General features: G+C 36.0%; 2 protein-coding genes across 3 annotated transcripts in view; one reads left to right on the plus strand and one right to left on the minus strand.

The window, feature by feature from the left end:
* The window catches only part of vps41 (VPS41 subunit of HOPS complex), a 42,479-nt gene extending 31,115 nt beyond the window's left edge, over positions 1–11,364 (plus strand). Inside the window, exons 12-29 of the mRNA XM_067378632.1 lie at positions 385–514; positions 657–772; positions 872–928; positions 1,039–1,100; positions 1,205–1,286; positions 2,327–2,419; positions 2,574–2,701; positions 2,803–2,947; positions 3,157–3,198; positions 3,287–3,337; positions 3,473–3,610; positions 6,049–6,103; positions 6,523–6,663; positions 6,764–6,900; positions 6,979–7,078; positions 7,199–7,243; positions 9,652–9,731; positions 9,984–11,364. Coding sequence (XP_067234733.1) covers positions 385–514; positions 657–772; positions 872–928; positions 1,039–1,100; positions 1,205–1,286; positions 2,327–2,419; positions 2,574–2,701; positions 2,803–2,947; positions 3,157–3,198; positions 3,287–3,337; positions 3,473–3,610; positions 6,049–6,103; positions 6,523–6,663; positions 6,764–6,900; positions 6,979–7,078; positions 7,199–7,243; positions 9,652–9,731; positions 9,984–10,064 — 1,683 coding nt within the window. The 3' untranslated portion in view covers positions 10,065–11,364. The remainder of the gene's footprint in view (positions 1–384; positions 515–656; positions 773–871; positions 929–1,038; positions 1,101–1,204; positions 1,287–2,326; positions 2,420–2,573; positions 2,702–2,802; positions 2,948–3,156; positions 3,199–3,286; positions 3,338–3,472; positions 3,611–6,048; positions 6,104–6,522; positions 6,664–6,763; positions 6,901–6,978; positions 7,079–7,198; positions 7,244–9,651; positions 9,732–9,983) is intronic.
* Positions 10,459–21,870, minus strand: cdv3 (carnitine deficiency-associated gene expressed in ventricle 3). 2 transcript variants are annotated; one of them, XM_067378634.1, is made up of 5 exons: positions 21,458–21,870; positions 17,251–17,327; positions 16,770–16,897; positions 16,186–16,348; positions 10,459–12,038 (listed from the first exon to the last, which is right to left on the minus strand). In XM_067378634.1, the coding sequence occupies exons 1-5, from the start codon at positions 21,650–21,652 to the stop codon at positions 11,912–11,914; spliced, it is 690 nt and encodes a 229-aa protein (XP_067234735.1). In that variant the 5' UTR covers positions 21,653–21,870; the 3' UTR covers positions 10,459–11,911. The 2 variants fall into 2 exon arrangements, with proteins under 2 accessions (XP_067234735.1, XP_067234734.1); XM_067378633.1 differs by having other exon boundaries at positions 10,481–12,038; positions 16,186–16,351.
* Positions 21,871–22,480: the final 610 nt, after the last annotated feature.

Below are 22,480 nucleotides of genomic sequence, written 5' to 3' on the forward strand. Positions count from 1 at the left end.
AGTCCAGCAAAGGGGGAGCTAGATGTCAAGATCCACCTACTGACTATTACTCTATTAGGAGACATCATTTGGCTCTGCAGTAAGCAAGATGACTTAAAATTATTTAAAATAAGACAAACGTTTTAATTCAAGTTAAAAAAATGAAGATGTAAGCTTTATTTTAATTCGTTCCCTCGACACTTGCCAGTTTATTTTAGAACTAGGATTGGATCTTGGAAAACCTAGATATATGACAGAAATGTATGGAAATTAATAAAATCTTAAGTCATGGTTTTATAATAATTAATTTTTAAATCCCAGTTATCACGAATGACTATTAAAGTCATTTAAATTACTGTGAGAGTAAAATGTATATATTAACAAATATAATTGTGTTTGTCACAGGAGGAAGAGTTCAGAACACGGCCTCGTTTAGACATCATCCAGCCGTTACCCGAGGGCTGTGAGGAGATTTCATCTGATGCTCTCACTGTACGCAACTTCCAGGAGAACCAGTGCAGGGACTACAGGCTCGGTATGATGAAGACAGAATGAATGAACAACTGGAATACCATAATGATGGAGTGGCATACAAATCGCCTTCAATCCCCAATTTAATCAATTCAATTCCCATTTTGATATAATTGTTTTAAAGCCCATCTGTGCTATTTTTCCAGAACATTCAGAGGGAGAGTCTCTATTCTATATCATTAGTCCTAAAGACATTGTAGTGGCTAAAGAAAGAGACCAGGATGACCACATCGACTGGCTTCTGGAGAAGAAGAAATATGAGGTATGAGTTCAGCAGTCTAAGGAAGCATTTATATCATAACATTTAAAAATCTGAGTTGTGCTTTAACGATTTCTGATTTGATTTGGATCTTTGTCACAGGAAGCACTGATGGCTGCAGAGATCAGCTTCAAAAACATTAAACGTCATGACGTACAGGTGAAAACAAATGAAACTTAAAATGTGAATTTGATGCTGTGTCTTTTTTTAATATAACACTATCAGATAATAACCTGGAATCACAATATGGGTGCTTCCTCTCTGAATAGAAAATTGGAATGGCGTATATCAATCATCTGGTGGAGAAAGGAGATTATGACACAGCTGCCAGGTACAGGACATCAAGTCTCTTGATTTAATAAGCTGTTAACCATTTAAAATAAGAGGAAGCTTTGATGTATGACCCATTTCACTCTCTATATTCCTCACTGATAGAAAGTGTCAAAAAGTGCTAGGAAGGAACATGGATCTCTGGGAGAATGAAGTGTACAGGTTCAAAACCATTGGACAGTTGAAAGTGAGTGTAGAATTATTTGCCTACTTTCAGGACTTGTAAATACTAATATAATATCAGTGAGGATAATAATTAATGAAATGAATTTAATAAAAACAGTGATGATGATGATGATGATGATGATGATGATGATAATATTTATTATTAATATTAGTTATGTACCACACTGACTTTGACAAAGTTCTGAGAAATGTACAATTAATATAAAAAATAAATGAATAATATATTAAAACAGAACTTATTATTTAAGCAAAAATATAATATTATGCCATTTATTTTTTTAAACTTTCTTTCAAGACTTTTAGTGTGATCTTTAATTTTCTGTAATTATTGCATTGCAATTATTATTAATAATAGAAATCAATCAATCAATCAATAATACAAAAATCAGGTTGATGATGATGATGATATTATTAGTAGTAGTAGTTATGTACCACACTAACTTTGACAAATTTCTGAGAAGTGAACAATTAATATAAAAAAAAGAATATATATATATATATATATATATATATATATATATATATATATATATATATATATATATTATTCATTTTTTTATATGATATATATATATATATATATATATATATATATATATATATATATATATATATATATATATATATATATATATTATTCATTTTTATATGAATATATATATATATATATATATATATATATATATATATATCATGAAGGATTATATATATATATTCATATAAAAAAATGAATAATATATATATATATATATATATATATATATATATATATATATATATTTTTTTTTTTTTTTTTAAGCAATAATATAATATTATGTCATTTATTTTTTTACTTTTTCAAGACTTATAATAATAATAATGTGATATTAGTATTGTTATTATTAATTATCACTTAACAGTTATATACCACACTGATTTTGACAAATGTCTAAGAAAGTAATAACATTTTAAAATATAAAAAATATAATAATAATCTTAAGCCAAAATGCATTATTTTAGCATTTACACATAAACTACCCACTTCATTCTTTTTTCTGTCAGGCCATCAGTCAGTACTTACCAAGAGGAGACCTGCGTCTTCGACCAGCGATTTATGAGATGATCCTTCATGAGTTCCTCAAGACTGATTATGAGGTATGTGTATTTCATGACATTTTTTTTCAATTGTATAAACATAAGATTGTAACCTCTTAGATAGACCATAAGATTAAGGTTTCAAAATGTGAATGCATCACAACAACATCCTTTCATGGAAGCAAGGAAATTCCTTTTGTTGTTTCGCACACAGGGTTTTGCTACACTGATTCGTGAGTGGCCAGGAGAGCTGTATAACAACATGGCTATAGTTCAGGCAGTGAATGAACACCTGAAGAAGGACCCAACCAACAGTATTCTGCTCACCACACTGGCTGAGCTGTGAGTGAATGTTGCCAATTTATCATTGTGTAATAAAAGCTTGTAACAATTTTGAAGCAGCTCTGCATGAGGTCAGACTGGTCTTATATGTGTGTGTGCAGGTACACGTACGATCAGCGTTATGATCGTGCTCTGGAGATCTACCTGAAACTGAGGCATAAAGATGTTTACCAGCTCATTCACAAACACAACCTCTTCTCCTCCATCAAGGACAAGATTGTTCTGTTAATGGATTTTGACAAAGAGGTTTTTTTTGCTTTTGACCTTATTGTTTTAGAATTTAATACAAGAAACTTGAAATGAAATGTCAAGTTCATAAGTTCATGAAGTTATGGATTGTTTTGCCCATATGTATTATAGATGACTGGAAGAATGTGATTTATAGTCACAGTGATGTGTCTGAAGGATACGTCCACCTCTTTGTTCTCTCTGTTTTTTTTTTTTTTTCTTTTCAGAAAGCTGTTGACATGCTGCTGGATAATGAAGATAAAATATCGGTGAGTTCAGTGCAGTGGCCTCTGTCTTCTGATTAAACCCTCTCAAACTCTCTGTATAGACGAACATCTGTGTGTTTCTCTCCCTCAGATGGACAAAGTGGTGGAAGAATTAAAAGACAGACCTGAGCTGTTACATGTGGTATGCTAAATATGAGCTGTTTTAATCATGCAGATGTGTATGAAGGATCCAGAATATAACAGAATATAGAAATAGAAATAACAGAAATAGTCAACTTTGGTTGCTTAACTTCCTTTTTGCCTATTTCTCTTCCAGTATTTGCACAAGCTGTTTAAGCGAGACCACCATAAGGGGCAGAAGTACCATGAGAGGCAGATCAGTTTGTATGCTGAGTTTGATCGACCCAACCTACTGCCCTTCCTCAGAGAAAGCATGCACTGTCCGCTAGAGAAGGTCTGTACAAAATTTACGCCATGTTAAATAGAAAATAATCAGTGTTGGGGAAAGTTACTTTTATAAGTAATGCATTGCAATATTGCATTACTCCCTTACTTTTTATGGAAAGTAATGTGTTACATTACTTTTGCGTTACTTTTTCTCATCTGGGCTGTTCTATTTTTGGCAAATGTTAAAGCCCTTTCACACCAAAAGTGAAATGAATAAGCCTCACACTGTGTCCTAACCAGACGCAATGTAATAAGATTCCAGCGACAAACAATTTGACTGTCCACACTAGACGCAACGCGACAATGAGAAGCGATAAAATCAATCAAAAATTACAGCCAATCAGAAGAGAGTGTGGGCGGGCTCTCTCGGCAAGAGCACAGCAGACACAATGAAATGGGCAAGTACATAGTAAAATTCATAAATATTACACCATTTAAACATTATTTAAAGTAAATGCGGAGTGACTGAAACAATCTTTATCACTTATTCTGGACTGCAGAAGAATAATTAGTAAATGTATGCTCACATTTAGTCTAGAACTAGAATAACGATCATCATGTTTACACAGCACATACAACGCCTCTGCACTCCACAGTAGAGGTGTAAGTCAATAAATAGGAGAACAAAGTAACTCTTTACTAGTTACTTGACAAATGTAATCTGATTGCGTAACTCGCGTTACTTGTAATGCACTACCCCCAAAACTGAAATAATAAATTAACTTATTCTTAAACTGCTGTTCAAAATTTGGGCTCATTAAGATTTAGACAGTAAAGAGATTTACAATGTTACAAAAAAAAAATATTTTCCACAAAAATTAACATTTTAAACAATATCTCAATGAACACAAAAACAATTTCCAAAATGTCGACAAGAGTAAGTTTTATATAACATCTGTTTAACTTATAACATGAAAGTAAGGTTATTAATATAACTTAGAGAACAAAATTTTCAGTTTTACTCAAATTAGGGTGATGCAAAAATGAGTACACCCCACTGAAAGTCTCTGGAGCAAAGCTAAATTTTAGACTACAAATGTCTAATTTAACAAGAATTCAAATACAGGTATGTCTAATTATTCATTACACAGGTGTCCAGCAGATAGTTGACTATAAAAGGGTGTTAAAACCCCTTCTCATTTCTTGCTGTCAGCAATGGCACCACATGGAAGAGAAATGTCACAAGACCTGAGAAAGAAAATAATTTCTTTACACCAGAAAGGTGAAGGCTACAAGAAGATCAGCAAAGCTTCACTTATCAGTCAGAATACTGTAGCAAAAGTGGTACAAAAATTTTAAAAAGATGGAAATGCAAACATCTCACAGAGACGTCCAGGTCATCCATGGAAGTTAACACCTCGACAGGAGCGTCTTCTGATGAGAAGGGTTGAAGAAAATCGGCATGCAAGTTCACTGCAGTTATCTAAAGAAGTAGAAAGCCAAACTGGGGTGACTATTTCCCGTGACACAATACGGCGTACACTGCAGAGGAATGGCATGGGCAAGTCCACGAAAGAAGCCTCTCCTAAAGCCCAGGCACAAAAAAAAAAAAAACCCACCTAGAGTTTGCCAGGGCCCATGCTGACAAAGATGAAGTCTACTGAGACTCTGTACTCTGGAGTGATGAGACCAAGATAAATGTTTTTGGAACTGATGGCTTCAAAACTGTATGGTGTCGCAAAGGTGAGGAATACAAAGAAAAATGCATGGTGCCTACAGTGAAATGTGGTGGCAGTGTCCTTATGTGGGGCTGCATGAGTGCTGCTGGTGTCGGGGAGCTGCATTTCATTGATGGCTCCATGAATTTACAGATGTACTGCTCTATACTGAAAGAGAAGATGCTACCATCACTCCATTACCTTGGTCGTTGTGTACTTTTCCAACATGACAATGATCCTAAACACACTACTGAAGAAAAACAGGGTGAAAGTGATTCAGTGGCTCCTGATCTGAACCCAATCGAACACCTATGGGGAATTCTAAAGAGACAATTTGAGCATCACTCTCCATCCAGCATCCAGTCTCTAAAAGAGGTCATTCATGAAGAATGGAAAAAGATAGATGTTGCAAAATGTCGCCAATTTATTCATTCCATTGCCTAGAAGACTTGGTGCTGTCATTAAAAATCATGGAGGCCATACAAAGTACTAGATGTAGTAGTTTTTGTTGTGGGGTGTACTCAATTTGAGTAAAACTGAAAAATGTGTAATCCAAGTAATATTATTAACCTTTCTTACATGAAAGGTTACCTTTTCCCTTTCTTACCTTTTCTTAAACAGATGTTATATAAAACTTAGTCTTGTCAACATTTTGGAAATTGTTTTTGTATTCATTGAGATATTGTTTAAATGTTACTCTTCAAAGGGGGTGTACTCATTTACGCTGAGCACTGTATATATATCCTTACACAGTCTTTGAACAGTTGTTCTGTGTCCTCTGTTTCAGGCTCTAGAAATCTGTCAGCAGAGGCACTTTGTAGAAGAGACGGTCTTCCTGCTCAGTGAGTTCTGAATCATTGATCTGTGCATTTCTGTCATAGAAACTGAAAACTTCATAGTTCTCAACACTGCAAGTGTGATCCAGTGCAACAGAAAAGTCACTATGTGTAAAATTTCAGTAACTTTGAATAAAAATTTTGGTAACTTTATTTTAGGCTCTTTTAACTAGTTACTTATTAACATGCATATTACTAGAATATTGGCTATTTATTAGTACTTATTAAGCACATATTCTGCATGACCTTATTCTACATTCTTAATCCTACCCAATACCTAAACCAACTACCTTACTAACTATTAATAGGCAGTAAATTAGGAGTTTATTGAGGGAAAAGTCATAGTTAATTGTTAATATGTGTTCCCTATACTAAAATTTCAACTGGCTTTAGTTCTTCTGACTTATGATGGTTTCTCCTCTCAGGTCGTATGGGAAACTGCAGACGTGCCTTACAGATGATCATGGAGGAGCTGGCAGATGTGGACAAGGCCATCGAGTTTGCCAAAGAGCAGGATGACAGAGAACTCTGGGAAGATCTCATCTCTTATTCTATAGACAAACCACGTACGAAACCCCAATCTACAGTAGCTCTTTCTGCTTCCTGATGCATGTTTGAGACTACAGTATTAATGATTTTTGGTCTTATTTGTTTTCTTCACTCTAGCGTTTATCACAGGCCTCTTGAATAACATCGGAACCCATGTGGACCCCATCCTGCTTATTCACCGCATTAAAGAAGGGATGGAGATTCCTAACCTCAGAGACTCTCTGGTCAAAATCCTACAGGACTACAATCTACAGGTGGTTAAACCAACGCCATTCAGGCTAGTGTGCAAATATAACTAGATACATTTGCTTGATCATTTTGTGTTCCTGTAGATCTTGCTGAGAGAGGGCTGTAAGAAGATCCTGGTGGCCGATTCGCTGTCTCTTCTGCAGAGGATGCACAGGACACAGAAGAGAGGAGTGCGGGTGGATGGTAATCAAATGTGTTGTTATTTGAATGTTTTATTAGGATCAGGTAAAGATCAGATAAAATCAGCAGCTATTTTGTTCGCTAGAAATGCTACAAAAGTTCTCTTTCTTTCATTTCTCATAGAGGAAAATATCTGTGAATCCTGCCACACTCCCATTCTACCACCAGGTATGCCTTGATCACTTTTTATGTGTCCGTTTGTATACATAAATATATAAAATATACCGTGTGCAGAATTATTAGGCAAGTTGATTTTCTGATCATATTCCAAGCACATTTTACCAATTCCAAACCACATCAACCTTAATAACTACAATAAATTTTGAACTTAATCATTTATAAATTATATATAATTGTTGGAGGTGCTAAAGAGGATGTTTTGTTTTATACATTTTTGCAATATTACTTGAAACTGTCTTTACTAACTGATAAAAGACTATTTATTAGGTGCACTGAAAGGAATAATATTAATATACATCATCTGTACACGAGGTAGGGCCTTAAAAACATCAGCCAATCGTTTACGCGATCATCGCGTAAACGGTTGGCCCTCTGGCTTGTCAATCACTGCCGTGACGTTCCTTGTGACAGACGAGCCCGGCTGCGTGCTCCAGTAACTTTCCACACTCTACAGGCACCGCATGCAATGTTTTTGTCAGGAGACGGGAATAACAACTGCAGATTATGAGTTACCTGCGGTGAGTCCGACATAATGAATCCACTAACACGACACAGTGAATGCCGGTGGTAAACACTCATGTTCCAATACTCATGCACGAGTTTTGGGAGGCGTTCCCTTGAAATGAGCTGTGAAGGAGAGGGGTTGTTCTTATGCATGCGCTCATTTCAAAAACTCAGTAACAGTCTTCGGTTTCTCAGTCGACGAAAAGATCCTCTTTATCACCTTTAAGGAAGGCTAGAAATGAAAAATGCCTGATATTCAGGTGTGCATAATTATTAGGCAGGTTTTCTTTTACAGGCAAAATTTGTCAAAAAAAGATATTTAACTCAGATTGAAAAGTCAAAAATTATTAAATGCTCATGAGAAAGATGCAATACTAACTGCAAAGTTAAAGCATGACCACTGGACAGTGAAATGCTCATTGGGTCAGCAGGGTCAGACAAAAACAGGCGGACAAGAAAAGACACATGTTAACATTGCAACGAATTAAGAATTAAGTGTGAAACCATCAGGAACCCTTTAGTCTCCAGCGCCAACATTTTCCAGAACTGCAACCTACCTGGAGTCTCCAGAAGTGCAAGGTTTCAGGATCTCAGAGACTTAGGTTAGGTAAAGAATCCTAAAAAATGACCCCCACTTAATTTGAATCACAAGCTGAAGTGTTGTGAAATACATGAAGACTGGTTTTTATAGGCTTTAGACAGATTGAGAGTGGAAAGAGACGAAAAGTCCATCTTACAAATATGGAATAAAGATGATCTTCCAAAACTTACTTCTGGGTCACTGAGAAAATGGTTGATTGGCTCTGGTTTAAAGATATGCTATTGGACAGTATATATGACCCTTGGTGGAGAATAAGTGAGTAATAAAAGGTAAGGGATCTCAGTTCAAACAAGAAATGACTAAAATACATCTTTGACTGGATCTATGGAATAAATCTATGACTGGGTTTGGACAGTACTTGCTTTTAGGCAAAACAATGAATGGTGCAGTTTGAAGCTGGTATTGTCACACATGGATGATGCAATCTTAATGAAACTTACATCACTCTGCTGAACAAATTGACCTAGATCAGCTATAGAAATCAGCTGCAGGGGTGCAAAACTCAACTCCTAGAGGGCCACATTTAGCTGATTTTTAAAGTGTAGGTATTATATACACAACATACAAAATGTAAAAACTTATATTGGAAACGGTACACAGTTGTTTTAATCCTCATATTTGAATTCAGCACATCAAAATTCATAATAGCACATTTTATCTCAGAAGCAGATGACTTTTAAAAATTGTAGACCAGTGTTTTATATATAGTTTCATTTAAAGGTGCTAAAGAGGATCTTTTTGTCGAGTGAGAAACCAAAGACTGTTGCTGAGTTTTTGAAATGAGCGCATGCGTAAGAAAAACCCCCCCTCCTTTTGAGGGAACGTCTCCCAAAACTCCTGCACGAGTATAGAGTGCCTCAGGGATGACGCATTTTTGTAGGCAAAACCCAGAAGCGGGTTAGCATTTTTGGACTTCCGGTTCCAGAGGGCCAATCCGCGCACGTCTCTCACAAGGAACGTCACGGCAGTGATTGACAAGCCAGAGGGCCAACGATTGGCTGATGTTTTTAAGGCCCTACCTCGTGCACAGATGATGTATATTAGTATTATTCCTTTCAGTGCACCTAATAAATAGTCTTTTATCAGTTAGTAAAGACAGTTTCAAGTAATATTGCAAAAATGTATAAAACAAAACATCCTCTTAAGCACCTTTAATGTGCAACTTTTTTATTTAAAATTAATTCAAAAATATTTTATATACAAATATAAAAATGATATATATGTTGCTGCCCAATCATCAATTTCATTCCCAAACTTTGGGTGCTTGACTCACACACTCTGCTTGTTTCAGACACGGCTCAAGCATTTGGTGTGGTGGTGTTTCACTGCAGACACATGTTCCACAAGGAGTGTCTGCCATCCCCAGGAACTGTGAGTCTTCTGTAATCTTTACACATTGCTGCTTATTAAAGAAGTCATTTTTTGATGTTTGCATTTTTAATTTGTACAAGACAAGTGGCACTATCACAACATTGCTCTGTATTTTTGAGCAACCCAACAAGTGATAACAGCATTTAATGATGCCACAGGTGTAGGAATGACACACTTCACATTTAAAGCCTTTAAAGTGGAGAAATCTCTACTTTTGCAATTTTTCACCAAAAGTTTTGTCCTCTCTGACAGGTTCTAGGAACACAGTATTGTAACATCTGCAGTGCAAAGCGGAGAGGCCCGGGCAGTGGCATACTGGAGATGAAGAAATAATCATTCCTACTGCTAGAATTACAGTTAAACATTTACCACACACTCAGAAACTGTTACAAATGCAATCATTAAATGCGCTTCCCTTTAGTAACAGTATTTATTAATCCAAGCCTATGATCTTTGTTAGATTGTGTTTGACAAAAACAGCGCCAATAAAGCACTCCCATAATTCACCTCACCGGTCTGTTTCAACAATTTTCCAAACAAAACATGTAGTGCATCATTATTTTTCTCAAATGTCAAGGTCCACTATGAAAACTGATTAATAATTGTTACCTTTTTTTAATTAGATGGATTTAAAATGTTTATTAGCGCTAATAATTTGTATTGGTATCATATACAGTGAAATGTTTTTTCACAATAGTAGTTATTCAAATAACGAAACAGCCCAGCAGTTTTTGTCCAGTCAGAAGAACAACATGGTGGGTCTGAAGGGTTTTAATGCATATACAGAATAGCCTGATTCTGATAATTATATGCATACATTTACAGTTTAGCGTTGCAAAACAGCTCCACACATAAACTGGAACGCATTTGACACTGCTGAGTATTTAATAGCAATGACTGCAGCGCCCTCTACAGGCCACAGCAAGAAAATCACAAAAATACACATCAAACCAGAAACAATGTGAGATTAGAAAGGTTAAGCTTTAATAATGGTTTGTCAATCATCATGGAATCAAATAAAATGAGGAGAGGAACAGAGATGGAAAGGTTAAAGGGACATTGTTAGAGAACATCCATTATTCGCAATATGTCGACAAACTAGCGCAGAACTACATTCTCACAGAGGGTTACGGTGGCATTTTTTTTCCTCAGAGTGGTAAGAATCAAATCAAGCAGGCATTTAACTGCAACAGACCAGGAAGTGCCTTCCAGAATTTTTTTTTTTAACACATTCTCTAAATATATTTATATAGATATTTCTCCCCCATAACTTTCATATCTTTTTTTTTCCACAGTAAGGCCACTTTAAAAAATAAATTTGAAGACTTGATGCCTCTGTCAACAGATCTCGCAAAAAAGGGGAGGGAAAAAATATCATTTTCAAGTTTAAGGTTGAAACGTTGAATCGCTCCTCTTTGGCTGGACTGCAGCCAATCTGAGCCCAGGACCTGGTCGACATGGTAACCACAGATATGTAACTGAGGTAGTCTCCCCTCTCTAGTGCACAAACCGAAAACTCCCAGCTTTGTCATCACAATGCAAGAAAAAAAAAATCCAGAGGTTTGGGAGCTATACTGATGTAGCGAAAAACAGAAAAACCCTCAGCAGTTTTTTTTTTTTTTTTTTTTTTTTTTAATTCTCACGCAATGTTTTGAACTCCATCCTCAAAGTGGCTTTTCTCATTTTCTCAGGGTTGGCCGATGTCCAGTGGCTCTGCCGGCCAACCAACCCCATGAGGAAATCCACCGAAATAAACATTTGGTGCCTTGTTCGTTTGATGCAGTATCATTCGTCTTGGTGAACTTGGTGTCATATAAAGCAGAATTTGAAATTTCAGTCAGTTCCTGTTGCTGCAGCCCGTCTGAATGCAGTTGAAAAGGGAGGGACTTTATCAGCTGTGTGTGTGTGTGAGAGAGAGGATTTCGATGGCTAAATGTGTCAAAATGCGTTCATTTGTGGATGTTGCTTGACAAGGATTTTTGGGATGTGTGTGTTTACATGTCATTGTGTGTGTGTATGTGTGTGCATGTGTGTGTGTGTGTGTGTGTGTGTGTGTGTGTGGATGGGCACAGGCGTCTCCAGCTCGGTCAGGACTGCATCAGACAGCTGCAGGTCATGTTCCCCCTGCGAGTCTTACAGTACCATTGGCGGTAGGCTTGGGGGGGAGGGGGAGATGGCTTTTATTTGTCCCCCAGGATGGCGTACTGATTATCTAACTGTAAATGCTGCATGGACCCCGGCCCTTCCCCTTCTTTGACACGGCTCTTGTGCTTGACCACCTCAAAGGTCTTCTCCATCTCTCTGTCCCTACAACAAGAAAACAATTTCTCTCAGCACCGTTATGCATTATCAGCTAGGTTCAGTTCTATATATACACTATGAATCAAAGGTCCTCACAATCCAACAATACACCAAGGCCCCCCATAGAGGATAAAATATTTCTTACAGTATTTCTGCCATAATTATAAAAAAAAAAAACAGCTTTTTAAACTTTCTTTTTAATTCTCAAAAACTATAACTGGACAACCACAATTAATTTAGAAATTTCAAGAGTTTCAAGAACACTGTGTTCATCAATAAAAACAATACTTGTTGAAGGGAGACAAGTTGCCATTTAGATTTTTTCCATTACATTTTCTAGCACTTCTAATTCAGATTTTAATTTTAGATTTTAAAATTGCAATGTGCAAATTAAAAAAAATATCTTATTACATGAGTCAAGAATTAGTTTGCCATTAGTGAGATTCTCATATCGGAAAATATTTTCAATTACTGAAATAATAAAAACTAAAAATGATCTTTACTTTTTTTTTTAATTTTATATATTATATATATATATATATATATATATATATATATATATATATATATATATATATATATATATATATATATATATATATCCCATATAAGTACCTTACAACACACCCGCATTAAAAGACAATGCAACAATAAAATGGCTGATCCAATCAGAAATTTCAGAAATAGCCATTTGATAATGCATATTTTGGTACATTTTGTTATTTTAGTATTATTTATATACTCATAGTATTTATTCTGAATTAGCTTTTATTTTAATATTTTTCAGTTATTTTAATTTTAGAACAATTTTAGTAATTTTGTTGTGCACTTTTGTCTAAAGGCCTGTTCACACCAAGAACGATAACTATATATTTGTGTCCGGTCTGTTTATTCTAAGCTCACGCGCTCCGGTTTCAAAGTGTGCACAACATGTTTTTGCTGTTCTTGTTGAATTTACATGCCTTTAACCAACAGATGTCCTCAGCATGCTATGTTTCAACTGAATAGCTAGTGTAATCAATCTAATCTTACAGTGAATTTAGCTTTTGAAGTCAATGGAATAAAAACAACGCCTAGTCTATCACTGCAACTTCAAAGGAAGCAAGACAAAGTTGTCGAACTAGCGCTGGATACCAGAGGTAATTTTATTCTACACTGTTTGCTAGCCTGCCATATATCGTTAATACTTCTCACCATTTATTCTGTTTTCCATGCATCAATTTTCTTTAAAGTATCCTTGAAAAGAGGGGTTGACTTATCAAAAAGCGGTGGCTTTTTCTGGACCTTGGTGATTAACTTCTCCGCAATGTCGTCTGCCATTGTATATGCGCGGGCCCTTCAATTAGAATGGATTCTGATTGGCTGTCAGTGTTATATCATTCAACAGCTGGGAAAAAAAAAACGTTCTGAAAGTGACCTCAAAGATATAGTTTCTCTATATCGTTATCGCTGTTGTGTGAACTGTGCTATTCTTTTATATTTAGAACATTTTTAGAACTATATCTTAATCGTAATCTTTATTCTTGGTGTGAACGGGCTTTTAAACTAACTTTTTTCCACACTTTCCAATGGGCGTTGACTTAAGCAAATTTACTAATAAATATTTTTTTATGGTCATGGCGGAAAAAAAGAAAAGAAAAAAAGAAGCAGTTATGATAACAAAATTTTAGATACCAGTGAAAATTCACAATTTATTCCAATTTCAATACCATACTAAGTAATATAAATTTAAAATGTTAAAGACAAGTAAACAGTCAGTAATAAAATAAAAACAAACAAATTACAAGCAATAGCATAAATAAATACAATAGAACAATGGTACAAATGAAATAAACTGCTTTTCAGGTAGGTCTTACAGTAGTTTTCAGGTACAGAAATTGAAACTATAAATTAAACAGATTAGTCCTTATTAAAGTTACAAAAGTTATTCAGTCAAGAGCAGTGAGTGTTTTTCAACATTAAAAATGCAGACAGCAGCAGGTATATTAGGCTGTTGTCACTTTAAGGCCGAATGCACGGATCCAATATACTGATACATTCTGTACATGTGCGTTCTTTGTTTACATTCATGTAAGACATAACTGACAGTGTTTACTAGGATACTCGCAGAGACAGGACTTTTACATAATCTTCCGTGAATATAGTGCACAGCATAAATGAGTACACCCCCTCTGAACAAATACAAAAGATGTATTTTCTTTATGATCACTAATACAATTCATGGAAAGATGACAAAACTAAAATGTATTAAACATATACATAATAAAAACTGAGAAATGTCATTAATAGCCATAAAATAAGTAAATTAGCCAATTTTGTTTAAATTAAGGATTGTAGAAATGAGTACACCCTAGATTTAATTCAACAAATGTATAATATTCTAGTACTTAGTATGCTCTCCATAATTTTGAATATACTGCTCTGACCCTTCTTGGCACAGAGTGTACAAGTTCATGACAAATTGTCACATCTGTCCTGTTTAACTCCTGGATGATGAGCTCCTTAAATGGCCTGATCTTTAATGGGTAGTGTTGCTCAACTCGTCTCTACAGAATCCAAGAGTGCTCAAGAGTGTTAAGATTGAGTGCAGTACATGTCCACAGAAGGTGGAATTTTCACCTTGGGAGAATGCATATCCTCATTGTCATGTTGAAATCCACAGCAATGCAGGGAATGAGGAAAAGGGTAACATCATCTGTTTCAAGTTTGTGCATTAAATTACACAGTGGTGTGGGAATTCATGACAGTATTGATAAAGCACAACTCCCTCACACCTTCAGCACTCATACATACCCTATATAAGAGCTTTACTGCCACTGAACTTTACTGTGGGAACCAGGCACTTCTCACTGTACTCTCCTCTAGCAACACCAGAACATTTTGGATGCTGTTAGATCCAAAATGATTGATTTTTGAATTGAGTATTGAGTATTGATTCCCAGAATCTATATTTTGTAAATATGGGCTTTGGAAATGGTTAACTGACTTTATTGTGTTTTGGCTACAGTAGGTAGTTCCAGTGAGAACAACAACCATGCATGTCATTTCTGCAGCCTGCATCATACTCTGTGAGATAAACAGTCACTCTTTTCATAGCTTTTGCTGGCTCTGAGACACTCGTTTGGCATTTCTCCTGCTCTTTGTCTAGCAAAAAAATCCCTCATCACTAAATGAAAGCTTGAAATGAAGGCCTGATTATTTGGACTTGTCACAAGTCCATTGTTTTTGAATTTCTGTGTTACTTTTGCTATATTTTCACACTTAAAACAATGATTTGGTAATCTTCTTAGCCCAAAAGAGGACAGTGGTACAAGAAATAAGTCTCATGACAGTTCTCTCCCAAGTGGTTCCATTGTTGTCAGCATTAAGTATGAGAATGATACAGTGGGCTATATAACACTTTTAATTGTTAAGAAATTACTTCTCTTTAAAATGTTTTGGTTCATCATACAAATTATTTTGTTTTATTTAGTAATTTTTAGGAGGGTGTACTAATTTTTGCTACACAACATTTTATCACCTTGATAAGAAAATCTTATTTTCCTGAATAATTTTGACATGCTTCTTTGGTAATTGATTGAGCAGACATGCTGAAACATTATATCTCTAAAGAACCCTAACATGTCTAAGTAATTGAGTAATTGCTGACTTTCAAAAGTTTCAGAGGGGGTGTACTCATTTACGCTGTGCACTGTATGTCCATTCAAGCGCAAGAAGACCTGAAAGAGAGCTCAATTTAGTATTTGCACACTGTCTGAGACTTGGCTTTCTAGGCACGTGCTCTGAACGTTTAAACTTCTCACACAGAGCATGAGTAATGAATTGAGTTCCCTTTCTCATCTTCTTTCGCTTGAATATTTAAATTGGCAAAGCTTAAACTTTCGTAACAATGCAGCACTATTTTTTCGTTTAATATTTTATTTCAGATTTATTGAAATTAACTTATTTTTAATATTTTTAGTTTTAGTTAATAGCATTATTCTATGCACAGAAAATTTACACACTGTACAGTACAAACACTGCAGAAAAAGTGAGTAGCATGACTGTTTGCCATTCCTAACATACTCTGGGAAAACAAGGAAGTAAGTTAAAGGTACTGATTAAGCAATGATCAGCGCACAGGCTTTTTTAGAGGAGCTCAGTGACTGCTTACTTGCGAGTCTCCACGTGTCTGGCGGTGGAGAGGAGAGAAGGGAACTGGGCATCGCTGAAGATCTCTGGAGGCCCTTGAGTTGGGCCTCTTTTAGTAGAGGTTAACCGGGCCCCTGGGGGACGATACACGCCAGGTGCTTTGGGCTCAGGAACCTCAACTTCCTCTACTAACATAAAATGAGACAGATTTTTATTAAGAAATAATATCAACTTGAGTTGTCATAAGTACCGACTTCAGTACCCATTGGTACTGAAATTTTAAAAATGTGACGCTTTGAGCAATGTTGAGCGGATTCGTAAACATCTCTGATTGGCCAATGTGTTAACGTGCTCATTGGATATGTCTGATTGGCTACAATGATCAACGCACGGCAACGTTTGAAAGCACACGGAAGTGTTTCAATTTGAAAGCGGGAGCGTTTGAAAGCAGACGTCTATCAGTGGACTGGTGTTTACGAATCCACTCAAAAGCTCTCAAAGCATCACATTTTTTAAATTTCAGTACCGAAGTTGGTACTTTTGACAACACTAATCTCAGCTAATACCTCCATTAGTTGGCTATTCATACTAATGCGGCAGACTCACCCGGAGCAGCTGAAGGAGGGGCGCCTGATTTATTCCAGGGTCCAGAGATTTTATCACCACTGACCAGGATGATCTCACCATCCTCGCCCACTTCCTCCTTCTCATACTCTTCATCCTCCTTCTCATCACTGTCAGACAGACAAGCATAAAAAAAGTGTACTTCAACAAAGATGTGCTTTGATACATTTGTGTTAGCTGAAAACCAAGGGCAAAGTGTAAATGCTGAAAAAGCGCTTTCTGAAACTGCTAGAGAAAAAAAAAACAAAACAAAAAACATCAGGGCAACCATAGCAAGCACCCATGACTTCCTAAGCTGTTGAAGACTAGCTGTATTTACCTCAAGTCAATTAAAAAATAAATAAATAAATAAATAAAAGAGAATATTTTGAATAAGAAATGACCATGCAAACAGCATAATTTATATATAAATTAATTATATATATATATATAAAATCCATTCGAGAATTTTTGCTCTTCACACCTCATCTGCATTGCCTGGAGTCTGAGTCCAGTGTAGTCCACCTCCTTCTGTTCAAAGTCCTTCCATTCCTCATCCTCCTGGAGAGACAATTCAAGAGAAAGAGAGATGACACTTGTGAAACTACTTAACTGAAGTCCATTTAACTGTGAGTTTGTGGTTACGGCACAATAATAAATTCAGATTTTTTTGGAGAAAGGAAGGAAGCCGAAAGCATCTCACTTGCGACTTTGGACCAATTTTCATCTAAACATAGAAAACTTATGTGTTTTGGCTGTTCATTTACACAACAACAGCATTTTGGGGGCCTAAAAATGTAAATGGGGTTTTAAAGTGCAAGTTTTTTAAAAGGATTCCATTATAATCTTTGAATTTGTGAACGGTGAAAAAATGTGAATTTGTGAAAACGGCAACGTCATGTGCATGCATATTACGTGTTCAGTCTATAGGTGTGTAGTGTTTCTTTACAAAGTGACAACACCAACTACTGGCCTGGCATGCATAATACAGTGTTTTTAATCGTTTTCACGGATCCGTATGAATGGGGAAAACATTGTCATCTGTATGTGAAAGATGCAAAAACTTTTCTACTTTTAGTATATTGTCGTCATGTAAGCATACCCTTAAAAGGCACAATATGTAATTTTCACTACTAGAGGCTGCTTATTAAAAACAAAGGCATAGCTTGATGATACCTTGATTTCTCTAACGATTATTTCTTTCAGTGTATCCAAACAGTTGTAACAGTTGCAATAAAACACATACAGCATCTTTGGTGTTTCCATGGTTTCTACAAAATAAAACCCGAAATCGAGTGTAACGCAGGTATGATGTCATTAATTTCTCCTGATTTAAGCATTCTTGGAAATATTTGGGATAATTTAAGTACACAAGTCAACAAAATATATCTGTTCTAGTGGTTTTTGGATATTTTAATCTAAAAATCATACATTTTGTGCCTTAATTATAAATATAAGTCAAATATATTGTCATAGTCCACATCAAAGTATTTAAACAGACCTAACTTTTTTTTTCCTATGAGCACTGTAGCCCCTTACTGAAATTTTTAGGAGCACAAGCAGAAAATTTAGGGGCACATCCTATATCCTAAATCGGCATGCAATGCAAAATTTGAATGAATTTTTTCAATGAATAATTTTATTCACATTTAAAGCTATGAAGTGCCAGAAAAAAAATGTGTGAAGCACGTGAAAGTTCTTGAAAAGTCCTTGAATTTCACTCTCAAAAAGGTTGTATATTCCTTAAAAAGAATAATGTAAAAACATTCAATTATTTCTGCCACAATACCATGGTTAAAGTTAGCGTCACTACATAAAATCCATGGTGAACGTTGGTGATTTGTGGACTGAAAAGCCTTCTATAACTTGTTCAATCATGATGGCACAATGTTTTTCCCAGTTTCCACGTCAGCGCTGTTTGATCCGATATGGTTTATAACAGAATTCTGCACCGAATTGAATGCTTCTCAATAGAGCTCGCAGCAAAGTTATTAATTCTACAGTGAATTCAAACGCTTTCTCATTGGATCGCTGTGTAGTAACGTGTCGTGTGATCAGATCGGCTCTTAAGCAGATTAACATGCTGCTTTTCTTTAAAATACAGTAGGAAGAATTACTGAGTAGAGTCAATTTGTTTACAGTGAAAGAAAGCTGGGCGTCTAAGTGGCAACATGTTCTGGTAACATCACAAAGAAACAGTAGTGACAGATCTTTTCTTTCATGTTGTGATGTACATATGTGTGGAACAGATTATCGAAAAAGGGCGAGGTCTTGGTTTCTCTCTATCTGTTGTTAATTGGATTTTGAGAAGTGGGCAGGGGTGAGTTTAAAGTCAGAATGAAATGGAAGTTGCTATGTTTTCTTCTCTGTGATATATCCGAGTGAGACGACTTCAAACAAAAGTAGGGTGAGGCTTTTGCAATTGCAATTGCTGCCATCTCATATGATTGACAAGGTTGTCCTGAAAAAACTAGTTTTTTCATAAAACACTGCAATATTCCATACAAATTTTAATTTTATGGTGACTTTAAAAGGTGCAATATGTAATATTTTCTGTCCGCTAGAGGTCGCTAAAGGCGCCCAAAACAAAGGCGTAGCTTGATGACACCAAGTTTGAGCACGGAATCTTGGGACATGTGGTCTTCACCTCAACGACCCGTGGAAAACAATTGGGATAGGACTCGGGAAGAAATCATGTTCATGGATATGATTATTAATGTTACTGTAGTATGAAGCAGAGCAGGACCGAGTGTTGTGGGAGCTGAACGAGGCCGCTGGAGCGATTGCGCAACACCCGCCTCATGAGCAGCGGAACTTTTATTATGACACAGTCGCCGGCGCCGCTTCCGCTTTTCCGGTAATGAGTATGAGGTAACGCAGCTCTGTTTATCATATTAGATACATCTGAGTGTGTTGAAAATGTAATAACGTTACTCTGTGCATTTGCTCGGTGGCTGTTGTGAGACACTGTTACACACTGCAGTAAGATAGATCGACTTTAAAATATCATTAAATGCTGGATGGCTTGTGTTGATAAATGGCATGCAATTAATTTTAAAACGTATTGTATGATGGAGAAAATTCTGTATTGCTGTTACTAAAAATAAAGCTGCATCTGATTATGCTATGTTAGCTACTTGACAAAATAGTGTTTTTCTCTGAGGCATGGTAAAGCATAGTACTCGCAAAAAAAAAAAAAAAAAAAAAAATAGCAATTAGATTTAAACAATGAAACAAAACGTGTTGAGCTATATAACAATAATTAGTTTTCTGTCCACAAATACATCAAAACAGTTGTTCCCTTGCCTACCTGGCGATTCCTCACACATCATTGGTTAAAATTGCAATTTTCTCACAATTTACAAATAGTTGCAAACATTAGAAATATTGTAAGTATTCAAGTGAACAAAATACATAACACTGGCCTAGTGGTTTTTGGATATTTTACTGCAAAATTCGTACATATTGCACCTTGAAGCAGACTAAACAATTGGATAAGTCCTGCATATGACACCAGAGTCTATATTTTCACAAAAAGGTCCAGTTATGACATTTTGATTAAATATTAAGGTCAAAAAAAATATTTGAAAAATTAAACATGCATACATTGATTGATCACATAAAATCTATAACATGCATTTAGAAAACAGATAGGGTGAATTTCCATTTCATACCCACTTAAAAGAAAAAATTATGACGTAGTAGTAGGCCTCAAAATGTGCCTACTCTTCTGCTACACACCCCAAAGTATGTACTTTTTCCTTCCCAAAAGAGTAGAGACTTTTAGGGCACAATATAAGTAGGCAAAATGGGACGCAACACAACTGACTTACAATATTTCTGCATTAGAATATAAAAAGTGCAGGATTTAATTAAAGCGTTCTGAAGTCTTTGTAAAAGTACAACAGCATCGTTCATTAGCACGCAGCTATTCTGTACTGACAAGAAAAACGAGCATATGGTAGCGTTGAAGGACAGTTACAGGATCAGTTATAAAACCCCTGCAGACTGACATAAGATTTATTCCCCATGGAATGAAATGTGATGTCATATCACCCAATATACGTCACTTAAGACACGACCAAAGGCGACATCTATTTAAGGGCAAAATTAAAGGCATAGTTCACTCAAAAACGACAATTCTATCATCATTTACATACCCTCATGTTGCTCCATTGACATTTGAAATGCAAGGCAGAATGAATGAATGACAGTACTAGTCACTTATTCACTTAAAAATTGTAAAAGTAAATGATGACTGAGGCTTTCAAACATTTACTATTCAGCCAAAAATAATCTAAATTTAGTTATTTAATTTAATTTTTTTTAAGAGGCAGGAAAGTCAAAATGAGGATGATGACAGAAAGTGATTTTAAAGTTAATTGTGAATTTAAGCAAACTAATAGCAGTCAGAATCACAAATAGATGATAGCTCCGACACGATATCACAGCAACTTTTACTTTATACAGACAAAGAAAACATTTAACCTTTTGTTAGTGTTATTTAGCAGTCACAAAACAGAGTAAATTGCCTGCTTAAACCAAATTGAGCAAAACCGAGTGAACTGCCTGCTTAGACCACATTGCTCAACGTTTCAAGCGCGTTTTGAATGTTCACTTGCCTTTTGTACAAGGCAGGCAGCTCACTGGGTTTTGTGACGCAGCCGGTGTGTTTTTTGACTCTGCAATACCTTCTCCATCTGCGCGTCCTGATTCTCACTCTTCGTCGACTTCTCCTTCTCCTTTTTTGTCTTTTTCACCAACAATACAGGTCCTCCGGTCGCCTGCTCCTTTCCCTTGCCCTTCTCCTTCTTTTTCTTCTTGTCGCGCTTAGCGAAGAAGTCATCCAGACTCTTCTCCACGCCGGCCGGAGCCACATCCGCCATCTTATCCCCAAATTTCCTTCACTAAACACTAAAAAAGCTCAGAAATAATCAGATCAGCGTCTGAAACGACAGCAAACGAGCCCTTGCGTGCGTGTCTGTCCGATAATCCGTATGTTTCATGTGTATCCGCAGGTTAACGGTGTGCTGAGAGCAACATAACACTCACCAGCTGAAAGTGTGACACACACTCGCCCAATGCACCGGAAAGTGTTGCTTCCGATCTGACCCGGATGGGAAAGCAGCTTTGTGTTAGACAGTTCTGCTGTCCAATCGCTGAGCGACAATGCTAGTTTTCGACCAATCACATCGCAAGGCGATAATTCTGCACAGTGATTTTGCCAGATTGTGCAACTATTTTGTTAGTAGTTATACAACACTTGTGGAGTAATTTGGTTAACAAATTAAAGAACACACATTTTTTACTGATAAATTTACATATGTAGTGCCGTTTAATACTGCAAAAATAAAATAAAAATAAAAACCCGACTGTACAAAAGAGGCACAGTTGCAGAAATATTACTCAACTCAATATTTATTTATAGAGGACATTTAAAAACAGCAGGAGTTGATTCCAAGTGTTTTGCAATACACATAATACTCTATAATACCAACGAATACCTAACCATAAAAAAAAACATATATTTATATTTAAAATTTAGTCAAAAGATAAACATCGAAAAACATTTTAATAAAAGTTAAAAACATCGAGCGACGATGCTGCTCTGGCAGGAAGCGGGAGCTTGTTCCAAAGTGGTTCCCAAACTTTTTAAAGTGGACTGAGGAATTTAGCATCCTCCTGCGTACCCCCTCTCTTCATCTTAGACTGCA

The sequence above is a fragment of the Chanodichthys erythropterus genome, chromosome 23 (genome assembly GCF_024489055.1).
Source record: "Chanodichthys erythropterus isolate Z2021 chromosome 23, ASM2448905v1, whole genome shotgun sequence".
NCBI classification, from domain to species: domain Eukaryota; kingdom Metazoa; phylum Chordata; class Actinopteri; order Cypriniformes; family Xenocyprididae; genus Chanodichthys; species Chanodichthys erythropterus.